Below are 14,521 nucleotides of genomic sequence, written 5' to 3'. Positions count from 1 at the left end.
ATGGGTTTAAAAATTATATATATATATATATATATATATATATATATATATATATATATATATATATATATATATATATATATATATAGCTTTAAGTTTCATCTTTTTTTTTTATAATTTTAAATAATGTGAGATTATTTCAATTTAATCAATTTCAACAAAAAATTCATCCAGTAAGAGCATCTTCAACTATGAACTCAGGGTTCATTAGATAGGGTCTACCACTAAACGTGATATATCTATTATTATATGTAAATTAATTATAAAAAAAAAAGTAACCGAGATGAAGTACCAGTACCGTGATGACACATTGGCACAATTCCAACGGTGAACTCACAAAAAAAAACTAAATTTTAAGTTATTACACTCTGGCGGACGAACGCATTTACGCACCGTTGGAGATACTCTAAAATGTGACTAACGTGTGATTCTAGCTCCACGTCATAGAAATAATGTATTAGTTTGTCTCTATTTTTTTTATAAAAGTATTTGAGATAACAAAAATTTATTTTAAAATTTATTTTTTTTAATTGGTAAGGAAAGCTAAAATTATAAATAAAATAGTTTAAAAATTTAATTATTTATATAGTATATACTATTTTTAAAAATTAATTATTTAATTAAATAGATGATAATAAAATTGTAAATGAAATAGTTTAAACCAAGAATAAATTTGGAAAAAAAATGTTACACTAAAATTGAGTATTTCCATTATTATAATAATATATAGATATATTGAAAAAGATATTTCCTTTATACTTAGAATAGACGGTATATTTTGCATATAATCAAAGAGGGTCTTGCATATTATGAAAACTAATTATTATTATTATTATTATTATTATTATTATTATTATTATTATTATTATTATTATTATTATTATTATTATTATTATAATTCTATGAGAAATGTTGATTTTTACGAGAGAGGTTCTCAAGAAAAAAAAAAGAATAATATATAATAAAATAGACTTACAAATTATTACTATTCATTACCTCAAATGGTTTATTGATGAAAGCTAGTACTTTTATGCATTCCTTGCAAATCTTTCAGTGTATATTCATCCGAGTGTGTTTTTTGGTAATTAATTTTGGACGATGGGGTAAATGGTCCAGGTCCATTACCTTAGTGGGCCAATCAGAATTGTGGACAGTGATGGCATTCCAGCCAAGCCTGGAGATTTGCTTGCTGTTGAAATATGCAACTTGGGTCCTCTCCCTGGTGATGAATGGGGTTTTACAGCAACATTTGACAGAGAAAATGGAGGTGGTTTCTTGACAGACCATTTTCCATATGCCACAAAAGCTATCTGGTACTTTGAAGGGATATATGCTCATTCTCCTCAAATACCAGGTGAAACGTCAAAGGACTCATACATTTACCTTTTGTCTATATAATGTTATGATTTATGTATAACTTTATAATGTGTTTCTATCAAATAAATTAAAATTATAGCAAATTTTAGCGACTCCATTTATTGTTGTTTAGACACAATAAATGTTTGTTTAAAGTTTTATCATTTTTATAAATTTTAAAACTTTTGGGGTAAAAATATAAATATCAAAAGAACAACAGTTTAAAATGGAAATTCAAAAACTTAGGGCAAAATTGAAATTTTTGAAACCTTTAGGGACCAATTTGCAAAAAAATATATTATAGAGACCAATTTGAAAAATTATAGGGTTTAAGATTTTGAAACATATAGGAATAAATTTGAAAAATTTGAAAAAATACAAAGGACCATTTTATTCATGATTCAAATTATATAAAGTAAAGATCAAATTTTAATTTCTTTTTTATATTTTATGTGGTATTTGAAATTTTCTATATTTAATTTTCATAAAATTGTTTTATTTTCAAAACGCTGGAAATTTTTTATTCAACACAAGATAATTTATATTGAAGAATTTGATACATTCCATTGTAAAAAACAATGGATCATATTGGATACTTTCTACACATTTTGTCACTCATGTAATCATTTGTGTTGGTCAGGAGTGAGGTTTCCAGGTATAACACACCCAGGTATAATTGGAACTGCACCATCAATGGAACTACTAAACATATGGAATAAAAGGGAAAAAGATGTTGAAGTAAATGGTATTCACTCACTCAAACTATGTGAGGTTTTGCATACCCGACCCTTGGCAAATTTACCAACAACAAAAAGTTGTTTCCTCGGAAAGGTAATAATGCATCTCTAGATAAGTTTAGTTCATTCTCCAAATTTTAGATCATTAAAATCTTTTAGGGTGTTTTACAAAAATCAATATAAAATATCTCCTAAATATTTTTATAACATTGAATGTTTCATTCTTAGATGTCCCTAAGCCAACTACATAGGGCAGCCCAACAAATTTCTAGGTTCAAAACAAAAATTTAGTTAAAGAAAAACTTTCTCCACTTTGAACATAACTTTGAATACATACATCTAAAAAAACTTTTTTTGTTTTTTGTTATTCGAATGTGAAATTTCAGATAAATTATGTTGTTTAAAAACACGCATCAAAATCACGTGTAATTTTGTTGAAAATATATGGGGTGAAAAGTCACCTCTTTATAGTGAATAATTTTTAATGGGTAAGAGAGTAATTGTCATGCATAAGTTGAATTAAAATAAAGGTTTGAGTAGCCTTATGCACCAAGTTAACAATGTAAGTCACTTATACAAGTTACATAGTTGAACATACTATTTTTTATCAATGCTTTATTACCTTGTTAAGAAATCAAAACAAAATTACCTTTCTATTATTTTGACACCAATTTCATGACATTGTTGTAGATTAAAAAAGGCACTGATGAATGGGAGAAGATTGCAAGTGAAGCAGCAAGAACAATACCAGGGAGAGAAAATGGTGGAAATTGTGACATAAAAAATCTCAGCAGAGGTTCAAAGATATACCTTCCTGTTTTTGTAGAAGGAGCAAATCTCAGCACCGGTGATATGCATTTTTCACAAGGTGATGGCGAAATCTCATTCTGCGGTGCAATAGAAATGAGTGGTTTCTTAGAACTCAAGTTAGTATAACTTACATAATTACATTAATCAAATCCAAACCAACTTGTTTAATACATATCATTTTTAAATGATACCCTTTATTATGTATATGACATTAATCAGGTGTGATATTATAAGGGGAGGAATGAAAGAGTACCTTACTCCAATGGGCCCCACCCCACTACATGTCAACCCAATATTTGAGATAGGCCCAGTTGAACCAAGATTCTCAGAGTGGTTAGTGTTTGAAGGCATTAGTGTGGATGAAAGTGGCAGGCAACACTACTTAGATGCAAGTGTTGCATACAAGCGAGCAGTGCTCAATGCTATTGACTACATATCTAAGTTTGGATACTCCAAAGAACAAGTAATTTAATTACACAATACTGAAAATTATAAACATATCTACTTGCTTTTTTCCCCCACATAAAAAAGGGATCAAGTATGTTACACTATAATTTTTTATATGAATACCCAAAAGAAATTAAAAATGCAATGGCTAATTGCTATATCTTGAACATCAATTAGGTGTACCTTTTGCTATCTTGTTGCCCGTGTGAAGGAAGAATATCTGGAATTGTTGATGCGCCTAATGCTTGTGCAACACTTGCCATTCCAATAGCTATATTTGACCAGGTAAATATGTTCATTGTTAATTCACCTTATTGAAAAATTATCATCTGTCTAATTATTATCCTCTGCAATGTAAAATAAACTATGTCTAATAGTAATATATAGTATATTTATAATAAAATTCTCAATCATATTGGGGTGCTTGACTCTTATGATTAAGGACTGCATTTTTTAAAATTTTAATAAATGTTATATAGGTTATAATAGTTATGGAGTTTGATGTTTTTGCAGGATATCCGTCCTAAAAATAACAAGGTACCAATTGGACCCCGCATTGTAAAGAAACCAGATGTCTTCAAATGCACTTATGATGGGAACTTGCCCATCACAACAAATCCTAGTGCTACATCATGATTCGCATTAGCTTCAATTTCAAATCATATGTTTCTTATGTAATATATCTTCAAAACTCCTAGGACTATGCTATAAAAATAAAGTCTATATGAAATATTTGCATGGTATGCAACAATTTCCCGGAGAAATGTTAGAATAATGTCGGTAATTTAATTATTATTTGGTTAATTTATTTTTTATTTAACTTTTTTTTTACAGGAAAAAGAGGTGTAACACGAGTTTGATTTAAACTTCAAATAATTAATCTCAATTTCAAGGACGAATGTTTAAAATAATTTTAATTTCTATTAACATATCTATTGATCATATTTTTTTAGTCTAAGCGAATTTTAAATTACTAAAATTTTATTTTTTAAATAATAAACAAATTAAAATAAAAGCTATTTTATATTCTCTCTTTAAAAAATATTTTTTTTGTTGGAATGTACAAAAATATATTTTCAAATGAGAAAAAAGTTATATTTTAATTCAGTAGTATACTTCTAGAGGGTAAACTAGTTCCACTTTTCTATAAAGTATACTTCTAAAATGTACATAAAATAAAAAATAAAACTCCAAAAACTTGTACCGATTCACTTTTCTATAAAGTATACTTCTAAAATGTACATAAAATATTATATTTTTTTATAGACATTTTTTTCCATTAAAATATTAAAATGAGAATATTATAATTAAATTGATCATAAATTGAGATATTTCTCATTTATATTTTGAGATTATCAAAAAAATAAAAATAAAAACACAATAACAGTACACATAAATTATTCAGAAATCAACGAAAAATTATCAAACTAAAACATTAATTCTAAAAACAAACTAATTTCTTCTACATATTGACAATGATCAAGAATAATGTAATATCTACAATTTTTAATGTCATCAATCTCTGAAAAAAAATATTTATTAGCATTCACTCATATCAACTATAGGTGGTATCTAACATGACCGATTCAACCATAGGTTGGTAAAGTCATATGTAATACTGAAAAAGTCTTGAATTTGGTGATATCTTTCATTAGTCTCTTATTCAAAATACGTTGTCGACTAAACGAGTAATTCTCAAATATTTTAACAAATACACGAAATACAAACTTGAAACAAATTAAAACGATGCAATGAGATGAAAAATCAAAATGTTACACTAAGACGACGAACAAAACAACGTGACACTTGAATGACGAAATCACAAAATGAGAAAAAACAACATAAAAATATATGAAAACCATTTATTTAAATATAAAGAGAGAAAAATAAATTGGAGGGACGATTTTAAATTAAAATAATAATTTTAAACCACCCCTTCTCTAATAAAAAAAAATACGCAAAGAGGAGAAAGAAAATGGAGAACCAAGACTACTAGGGGAGAAAATAATGGAATGGGTGCATGTTATTACATCAACTATTAAGTTTTTTTTTTAATAAACAATATTAATTCATATTAGTATATTGCATCGATTGAGAACTATATAAATTCAACATCTAAATTAATATTTTAAAATGACAAATACTTATAAATATGATAGACTTAAAATATAATACACATTCATTTGAATATGTAACATTAATGACATAAAAATAATTGATTAAATGTGTAATTACTCGAAATTAAACTTTTAGATAATCAACATCACAAAAAAATGAGAAATCAAATAATGTTGTAGCAAAATAATAAACAAAACAACGATGCACTGATACGATGAAATCACGAATAAAATACGAACGAAAACTAAATACACATTAAAAACACTATTTAAAATAAAATAAAAGAAAAAGAGTTAAAAGAGGTAATTTCTAACAAAAAATTGACTTTAAAATATCCTTTTCAATTAATGTAAAAGAAAGAAAATGCTAAGAAAAAAGTGAATTATAACAACTCTTTTTTTTTTTTTTTGAGATCGAGCAACGATAATTCCTCTGTTTATTTAAGGGCATTCTCTTGTATCTAAAAATCATCATTGATCAAATTATTTATTGACTATTAATATTATTTAATTTATATATATTTTAAAATAAAATGAGTTGTGAAAGTTAATATAATAAGATTGAGTCATTTTATAAAATAATAAAAAACCATTTTTTATAGATAAATAAATAAATGTTAAAAAATGATAGACATGTAAAAAAGAAAAAGAGAGAAAGAAGAAAATTGAGTCTGGTTTGGCATTTATATTTAATTTTTATTACAACCTTTAATTATTTATAATATAATATTTAAAAAATATAAATTTAGTTGTTAATTATTATTAATGTAATTTTTTTCATATATTATAATTCATTACAGTTATTAATGAGAATTAGTACTTATATAAAAGTTAAATATGAATTTAATATTTGATGAACAATGTAAAAACTATATCTACCGATATAAATCCAAAAAACATTTATAATATTATATTAAATGAGTATGATATTTATTTTTCCTTCTAACCATTTTCAATTAATTAATGGGCCATAAAACAATTCCAATTAAACTTCTCGCGCGATAGATTGATCTCTCTCTTCCGCACTCGTGAATATCGTTCATTCTTTTTCTCTTATAATATATAATAATTAAAAATAATAAATTCCCCCAAACTATTCTTTCATTTCCCCCTCTCTTTCTCTCCCTCCGCAACTCCTTCGTCGTCGCACCACAATCGCCACCGTCTGCGGCTCCCTCCGCCCGACGACATGTCACAGAAGTTCGGAAAATCCACTCGCCGCCCCGGCGCGTCCTCCAAAGCCAGGGTTTATACCGATGTCAACGTCGTTCGCCCCAAGGAATATTGGGACTACGAAACCCTCACCGTTCAGTGGGGGTAATAATAATAAATTTATAATCCTTTATTTTTATCTCATTTAATTTTCAATTTCTTTTGATTTCTGTTTCAAATTGTATAGGTTTAACGATGGAAGTTCTAGGGTATTGCTGTTGTTTTGATTCTATTGTTATGTGTTTATTTTTCAGGGAGCAGGATGATTATGAGGTAGTGAGGAAGGTGGGTAGAGGGAAATACAGTGAGGTGTTTGAAGGTGTTCACTGTACTGATAATGAAAAATGTGTCATTAAGATCCTCAAACCTGTGAAGAAGAAGAAGGTGATGAGTTTTATGTTTTTTTTTTTTTTTTTGGATTAGGGTTTTATTTTGGTGAATGTATATGTTGTTATACGTCTTCAATTACAATCTAGGCAATATCAGAATGAACTGGAGATGTTCACTGATAAATACTATAGTTGGTAAATTATGATAGGTTAAAGTAATAACTGTAGACTGTGTGTGCATATATTGTTGTTGCTGTTGGAATTTTACTTACCAAAGTCAATATATTTTGTTTTTGTTTTATTATAATTAGTATTAGTATTTGGGTGTGCTGGGGGGAGGTTTATTTTCTAGGGTTCAGGAAGGATTGGTTGTTGTGTATGTAATGTGTAAGTGTAATCACTCATAAATGGATGTGTAAGCACATGCTTAGATAGATATCAGTTACATCCTTAGGAAAAGTGGCTATGATAATTAGAAGTTACATCTGTTTTTCTGAATTTTCGGTTGTGTAGAACAATGTTAATGGCGAACGCAGTTGGTTCCAAAATGAGATTTTAGTAAATAACCAAATATTATACAGAATAAGGGTTAAGTTATTAATTATTCTTACATCTCCCCCCCTCCCGATTCCCAGGTATCATATATTCCTTGAAAAATATATGCCACATAAATTGGTAGTTGGCTTTGCAGCCTTCGGTGGAGGCTTGGTTGGTTGTAAGTTCTGTACATATACAAAACATATTCAATAAAGCTGCTTAATGTAATAAATAAGAATAAGGAAAACTATTAACATACAAGCCATAGGGTTTAAGCATTTCATGATTTCACCTCATTTTTTTGGCTTCAAAACATTATAGGTTTTGATTCACCCAACATCCACACCAAGAATATTTAAAAGTTCACTGCTATTTTGAATCTACCTGTGAACCTTTGATCGCTGCTGTTGTTTCTGGCCAATCCCCATGTTTTCTGACATAGTCATACTCCCTGTGCTCTGGCCTTGTATGTGTTGGAGGCTCTTCAATTTCCGAAGCCTTATGAATATCAGTCCAGTTTAGAGTAGCAGCAATGACATTAAAACCTACTCATTCCTAACATCATGATCATCAGCTTCTATGTTTTCAACTAGCCACCCATTACAGTCATCAATATCGTTGACTAAGTTAGTTTGGGCCTATTTCATCCCTAAGATTATATCTTTACTCGAGTGTTTTCTTATATTTAATATAGACCAATTATGATATCTTTCATGCTAAAGCCCTTTTTTCTTCTTAGAATGATTTTACTATTACAAAGGATTAACTTCTGAAGTGAAAAAAAAAAAAGCAAAATCTTTTTAGTTCCGGCAAATTTAGACTGAGTGTTCCGTATGTTCAGCACCATTAAACCACAAAACCGAAAAGAAAATTTGAAAGTACTTAGAAGACTAGAAGTTGTATTCTTAATTTCTCATGAAGAACAAGAACAGAGAGGAAATAACAGAAAGTAACATTAGAGATAACAGAGAAGGAACAGCACTAGTCGCTGCAAGAGGGTTACCTAGCAGAATCAAAGAGAATAGTTGTGGGAAGAAAGTATAGTGGAAACACAGATAGAGAATGGAGTTCATTCAATTCCAAAGATGGATAATTTGCCCAAAATGGAAAATGTAGAATTTGTTAAGTTTGCAAAGGTTGTAAACTCTTGGGATTTCATATATCCCTTTAAAAAATATGACAAATGGCTCTTTGTTATATTTTAAAAACCTGTGCTACTATTTCTGCCTTGGACAGCTGTGATGGCATGACAGAGTTGGCCGCTACAGCCATTATATTCGATATGCAGCCGGCAACGCCAGGCATGTCTAATGGCACTTTGCTCTAATTTCACCATGACATGGTGACTTGATAATAAATGGTGTTATTTAATCTATAAAATCGACCCCACTGTATGGGATAAGGCTATGTTAGTGATGCCACTAAAACACTTAAACTGCAGTGCTTATGCATCGTCATACTACGCCACTGTTACACTCCAATATGTGGCAATTTCTTTATATGAAAATAATATATGCCGTGCTTGGATTTTAATTCTCTGTTTTCAATGTCTATTAATCATTTACAAACATTTTTTTTTAATCAAGAGTTAGTTTCTTTCTATTTTTGGATGTCAACTAGTGGCCATAGTGCCACAGAAAAATAGTTAACCCTGTTTGGTTACTGAGAATAGAGATGATCTAGTGGCAGAGGGGTGTTCGGCTGTTCGTTTATTTCTTTATTTAAATTATGATGGCTTCCCACTCCCATCCTCCGGTTATATATTTAACTCCGTTGATTCTTCTGATTGTTAATGCAGATCAAGAGGGAAATCAAAATATTACAGAATCTTTGCGGAGGGCCCAATATTGTAAAGTTGCTTGACATTGTTAGAGACCAGCAGTCAAAGACCCCAAGTCTCATATTTGAATATGTCAATAACACTGATTTTAAAGTACTTTATCATACACTGTCAGACTATGATATAAGATATTATATCTATGAACTCCTAAAGGCAAGTTGGATGCTCTCCTGTTTATAAATGAACGACATGAACATGCTACAATTGTTGTATTTTTTAGTTATTTTTTTCCCGTGATCTTGTTGGGCTCAAGGTATATTAGATGTTGTATTATAAGGTTGATTGCTTATGATTTTTAAGTCTTTCTTGTTTAATTAAATTTTAAAGTAATGAAGATTTGAACCATTTGCTGCACAGATTTGACGAATACTTACTTCGGTCTTAGGCATAGTGTGAATGGACTGTACATTTTGGTTGGTATTTTGGGACCCGGTGACTCAGGATTTGTTTGTTATAGAAGTATAGAACTCAATTCTGCTTAATAGATGCTCTTACGATGCATGACTTATCACGTTGTCTTGATTATGCAATGACAGTTTGAAAACTAGTTCCTTTTTCTCTTGTAAGTGCTGAGTTTGATAAAGCCTTCTGATCAACATGGCTTGCATGCTTCTTTAGTTTAGTCATTTGTATCCTCTGAGATAATGTGTTTCAACTTTTATGCATGTGTCCCTAATTATGATTGTGCATCTCTTCTTCAACTCAGAAGCTTTTGTTTTTTGGTTTCATTGACTTTTTATATGTATACCTGTGTCATTCAATAAAGACAATCTTCAATTGAATGTCCTGTTGACTCAGCTGTTTACTGTACAGTACCAAACTAAAAAGTTTTGCCTGTTAAGTTTACATACATTGCAAAAGAAAATGCATCTAGTTCTTTATGTCTCTTCATGCGTCCTGCATGTTTCCTTATTAGCATGTCAGTTATACATGCTCATATATCCTAGTTAGTGTATGCATTATCATTGTTGTGCTGCTTTGTTCAGTTTGTAATCTATATTTTCATTATATTATTTTACCAATCCTGCCTTTTCTAGTTTTTTGTGGCTATCAACTTCGAAGCTCTAAGTTATTTGAAACTTCTACCAGGCATTGGATTATTGCCATTCACAAGGAATCATGCATCGGGATGTAAAGCCCCATAATGTAATGATTGACCATGAGCAGCGTAAGCTTCGCCTTATAGACTGGGGACTTGCAGAGTTTTATCATCCTGGGAAAGAATATAATGTTCGCGTTTCCTCGAGGTTCTTCATGTCTCTTTTATTGCATATCCTAATAACTTATAGTTGTAAAAAAACTTCCTCTGGTCTGGCCCACTAGATGGCAAAATTGGTGAGCTGGGAAATCCTTAAGTAGGCCCGAAATTAAAGGGGGTTTAGGTGTTTGAGTTCACTGCTGTGTATTTGGAGGGGATTTTTTGTGGTTGCGTCTAGGGGGGGGGAGGTTGTTGGTGAGGTAGTGTATTGCTTTGCAGATACCCCAGAACTCAAAGTACCAAGCTGTCTCAAGAGGACCGACTCATTTCTCTCTTGTTGCTTTTTCAGATGATTATCAATTGTCATTGAATAATTTCCTTGGCAACATTTCAATACTTGTACCGTCTGGTTTTCATTTCCGTTAATCATTGCAAGTTGCAAGTACTCCTTCCATTCACCATTAGGCTTGGTTATACATATACTTGAACTAAAATCATCAGTTCAAAATTCTTAGTTTGAAGATTAAGATTTTGGGGAAACAGTGAAGGGAATGATGGTTGAAGTGATTAGGAAGTCATTGATTCAACTCCCCACTAATATATAAGATTAACTTCCAACATTTTTCCGTTCAACAAAAAATTTGAAGGTTAAGAGATATTTCTTTTTGTTACACTTAGACACCGATAAAATGACCGTTTGTTATGATGGGATGTTTGTTGTTGGGAGGGGGTTTGGGTCTTTGAAATTTGAACTTCAGCATAAAAAATCGATACATTAGTTGGTGAATATCTAATGGTGGTTCCTCCATAGACATCTTTAGGCCATCAGATCCAAAGAGCAAATATGGTTTAGTCCAGAATAGGTGGGGTTTCATTAGGTTGTTGCTTTTTGTAACAACACCATGCTTACTTGGCTGAGCTTCTCTCTCTCTCTCTCATAGATACACATTGCCTACAAACACTTTTTTATCTCCTTTATACATGCTTTGCTTGTAGATATTTCAAAGGTCCGGAGCTTCTTGTTGATCTTCAAGACTATGATTACTCTCTAGATTTGTGGAGTCTTGGTTGTATGTTTGCTGGGATGGTAAGCAACACACTTTCCTTATAATGCAATTTTTCTATTGTTTAGTGTTAGGGCTTAGTTCTTCCATTGTAGGATTAATCCTTACAATCTATAACTACAGCGTGATAGATCAATTTGTCCTTCTTAATGCCAATGTCTGCTTTACTTACCTCTGGTGTGTGTTGTTTTAGATATTCCGGAAGGAGCCCTTCTTTTATGGACATGATAACTATGATCAACTGGTCAAGATAGCCAGGGTAAGTGTAGTCTGTGAAGTGGTGGAATCTGCGCCATATTGTTGGCCTTTTCTTTTTAATGATTTGTGTACTAGAGTTTACCAATACTAGAGTTTACCAACTCGGCGGTCTTGTGAAAAAATGCTCTTTTTGTATAGAACTGAAACTTTTTTGTTGAGTGAGAACATACCTTGCTTTTCTGTTGGATAATGAGATGTTGCATTTGCTTTGTTTCCAACTTGTTGCTTTAATTTTCTTCTACTTATCCCGGCAGAACACAGTTTCCTTGTTTTAATTATTTGTTTGATGTTTATCTGTGCCTGTATTAGTAATCTGAATTCTGAGTTGATTCATAACTACACAAGATGTTTGTTTAGTTGTAGAAGCAACGTAGACATTGAAGAGACAGATGGGAAATTTTAGATTGATAATGTTTTTCTTCCTTCATGTAATAGATACTTGGGACAGATGAATTAAATGCATATTTGAATAAGTATCGTATTGAGTTGGACCCGCATCTTGCAGCACTTATTGGGAGGTTTGTTTTGTACTTTCATAATTTAGTAAATATGTTTTGATTGTTTAATAAAACTATCATTATTTCAACTAACATGCCAATACTGTATTTGTAACAGGCATAGCCGGAAGCCATGGCAAAGGTTCATCAATATTGAAAATCAACACTTGGCTGTTCCTGAGGTACTGTGCATTATAATTAACTACTTATGTGTTTTGATTTACCCACATCTAACCCACGTCTAAACTTTCACTATTTTTATGAAGGCTGTTGACTTTGTTGACAAGTTACTACGGTACGATCACCAAGAACGGCCCACTGCAAAAGAAGCCATGGTAACAACCTAATCTTTTAGTATTTTTATTACCGCACTTGGGCTTGATTTGAGCTTAGTCTTTCAATTGGGACCTTCGGGCTTCTGATCTGACATTTGGCTTTAGCTGTTGTTTCATCACCTTCCAGTTAATACTGCATATGCCCTTCTTACCATATAAGTGGTAATATGAACTCATTTTATAGAATGTTTGGTTAACAAATCTTAAATACTACGCAGGCCCATCCATACTTCAATCCAGTTCGAAGTGCAGAAAGTAGTAGAACTCGGACACATTGAGTTGCTGATGCTTGTTGTAATATGGTGCTCACCTTTGATCAGGGGCTTTCCCTAGATGTCTGAACTTTTATTTTTGGTGAAACTTGCTTTTAGGAGATTCTGCCCCTTTCTGTTGTAAAACTCAATTTCTTTAGCTCTTGCCCGACTCACCTTTTGATTCTGATTTTGTTATTTTGGTGAGAAATTCAGCTCTCAACAATTTCATTTTGATTGCGTGCTCCAAATTTGGGAATGGAATCTTGATTCAATTTGAGTTGAAGTTTGCTTTTTTCTTTTCTTTCTTCAAAAAAAATACTCAACAAATTTTACAGTTTCAATTTTTTTTGTTACAGCATAGCTATGCAGTATTTACAATTTTGAGCATGTCATAATCTTGTGCAGCATCTCATTTGACATGTTAGCAGGTAGATGTTGTGAATTTTCCCCCCAAAGGTGGGAATGGTGATGATTGCATTATAAATTGAGTTTTGCAGCATGAGAATGTTTGTGGAACGATTAGATTAATCGCCTAACTCATTTAGTTTCGTTTTGCATGGAATGCTTATCTCTTTGTTGTCCCTTTTTTTCTGTAAGTTTATGAAATGCTCTTGAAATCAAATAATAACCCCCACGTTATGTTTCTACATCATGATTTCAATGTTAATTTGTATCCTATATTTTAACAATTGTAAAAGAAACCAATTCTCAAGCTTTTGGTGTGGGCCGAATGAATAGATACTATTAGTCTGAGTAAAGCAATACACTCCATCCAACTTTTGCAATTGAGCAAATGGGAGTATTCATTAATGGGATTGCAGAATTGATCCTACATTGCGTTATTATTATTGTGGTACCAAAAATGTGTAGTTGCATGCATCTGTTATCCCAAAACTTAGGGTCGCTAGTAATTATGTATATCCTAAATCTTTATCTGATCTACACAACCGAAAGTGTCTTGGATAGGTGACCGATTGAAATTGAAATTGAAAAGGGATCGTACAAGTTTTTATGCAACGTTACGTTGGAAAGTTCAACCTTCTTACGCAACTCAATTTATGGCTATCCGTCTAAAGTCCAATATTTATGGCAACCTTCTTGCGATGCATATATCTTGCTATCTTTCTGTTTTGGCCCAAAATGTAATGTTGAATATTGTTTTCGACATGGTTTGAAATTTCCTTGTATTGTGGAACTAGCTGACCTATGCTTTGTTATTAATTTAGCCATCTTATGCTGCCATATTCCGTTATTCACTTCATAAATGTCCTCCAATTAACAAATTGGATTCTTTACACCCGGCTTAGAGGATTGGGGTGAGGTTGATGTTTCTATTTGATATTGTATATATGATGATGTGTCTTTCTCGGCTAAATTTGTGTCTATCTAAAGACTATATATAGTCACTGACATGTCATCATACATTTATGTTGAAGATGCAATTTAGGAATGAAATTTGATGAAGTTGTGAAATGTAACGTGAAAGTGGATGGAAGAAGTATTCATCTTTTTGATATTGTCATGTCATAA

At 31.2% G+C, this 14,521-nt stretch overlaps 2 protein-coding genes across 3 annotated transcripts in view; both read left to right on the top strand.

Moving 5' to 3' along the window:
* The window catches only part of LOC101508598 (uncharacterized), a 7,542-nt gene extending 3,388 nt beyond the window's left edge, over window positions 1-4,154 (top strand). For both annotated transcript variants that reach the window (XM_004509014.4, XM_004509015.4), the window contains exons 2-7: window positions 1,117-1,354; window positions 1,997-2,187; window positions 2,784-3,019; window positions 3,123-3,366; window positions 3,528-3,635; window positions 3,864-4,154. In XM_004509014.4, coding sequence (XP_004509071.1) covers window positions 1,117-1,354; window positions 1,997-2,187; window positions 2,784-3,019; window positions 3,123-3,366; window positions 3,528-3,635; window positions 3,864-3,986 — 1,140 coding nt within the window. In that variant the 3' untranslated portion in view covers window positions 3,987-4,154. The remainder of the gene's footprint in view (window positions 1-1,116; window positions 1,355-1,996; window positions 2,188-2,783; window positions 3,020-3,122; window positions 3,367-3,527; window positions 3,636-3,863) is intronic.
* Window positions 4,155-6,547: 2,393 nt separating this feature from the next.
* Window positions 6,548-13,287, top strand: LOC101508276 (casein kinase II subunit alpha-4, chloroplastic). Its single transcript, XM_004509013.4, has 10 exons — window positions 6,548-6,784; window positions 6,934-7,063; window positions 9,344-9,538; window positions 10,475-10,632; window positions 11,580-11,670; window positions 11,841-11,906; window positions 12,341-12,423; window positions 12,521-12,584; window positions 12,669-12,737; window positions 12,956-13,287. Exons 1-10 carry the CDS (start codon window positions 6,657-6,659, stop codon window positions 13,013-13,015), a joined length of 1,044 nt encoding a protein of 347 aa, XP_004509070.1. The 5' UTR covers window positions 6,548-6,656; the 3' UTR covers window positions 13,016-13,287.
* The last annotated feature ends 1,234 nt before the right edge of the window (window positions 13,288-14,521 follow it).

This window comes from Cicer arietinum, chromosome 7, assembly GCF_000331145.2.
Source record: "Cicer arietinum cultivar CDC Frontier isolate Library 1 chromosome 7, Cicar.CDCFrontier_v2.0, whole genome shotgun sequence".
Taxonomy (NCBI): domain Eukaryota; kingdom Viridiplantae; phylum Streptophyta; class Magnoliopsida; order Fabales; family Fabaceae; genus Cicer; species Cicer arietinum.
Note: the sequence above shows the minus strand (reverse complement) of the source record. Positions and strands in the feature narration are given on the sequence as shown.

What these genes read in the sequence shown, in the direction of transcription:
- LOC101508276 (XM_004509013.4), top strand. Translation starts at nt 6,657, where the DNA reads ATGTCACAGAAGTTCGGAAAATCCACTCGCCGCCCCGGCGCGTCCTCC. An exon ending in ACCCTCACCGTTCAGTGGGG is followed by an intron (nt 6,785 to 6,933) that starts GTAATAATAATA and finishes TTTATTTTTCAG; the next exon opens with GGAGCAGGATGATTATGAGG. An exon ending in AACCTGTGAAGAAGAAGAAG is followed by an intron (nt 7,064 to 9,343) that starts GTGATGAGTTTT and finishes TTGTTAATGCAG; the next exon opens with ATCAAGAGGGAAATCAAAAT.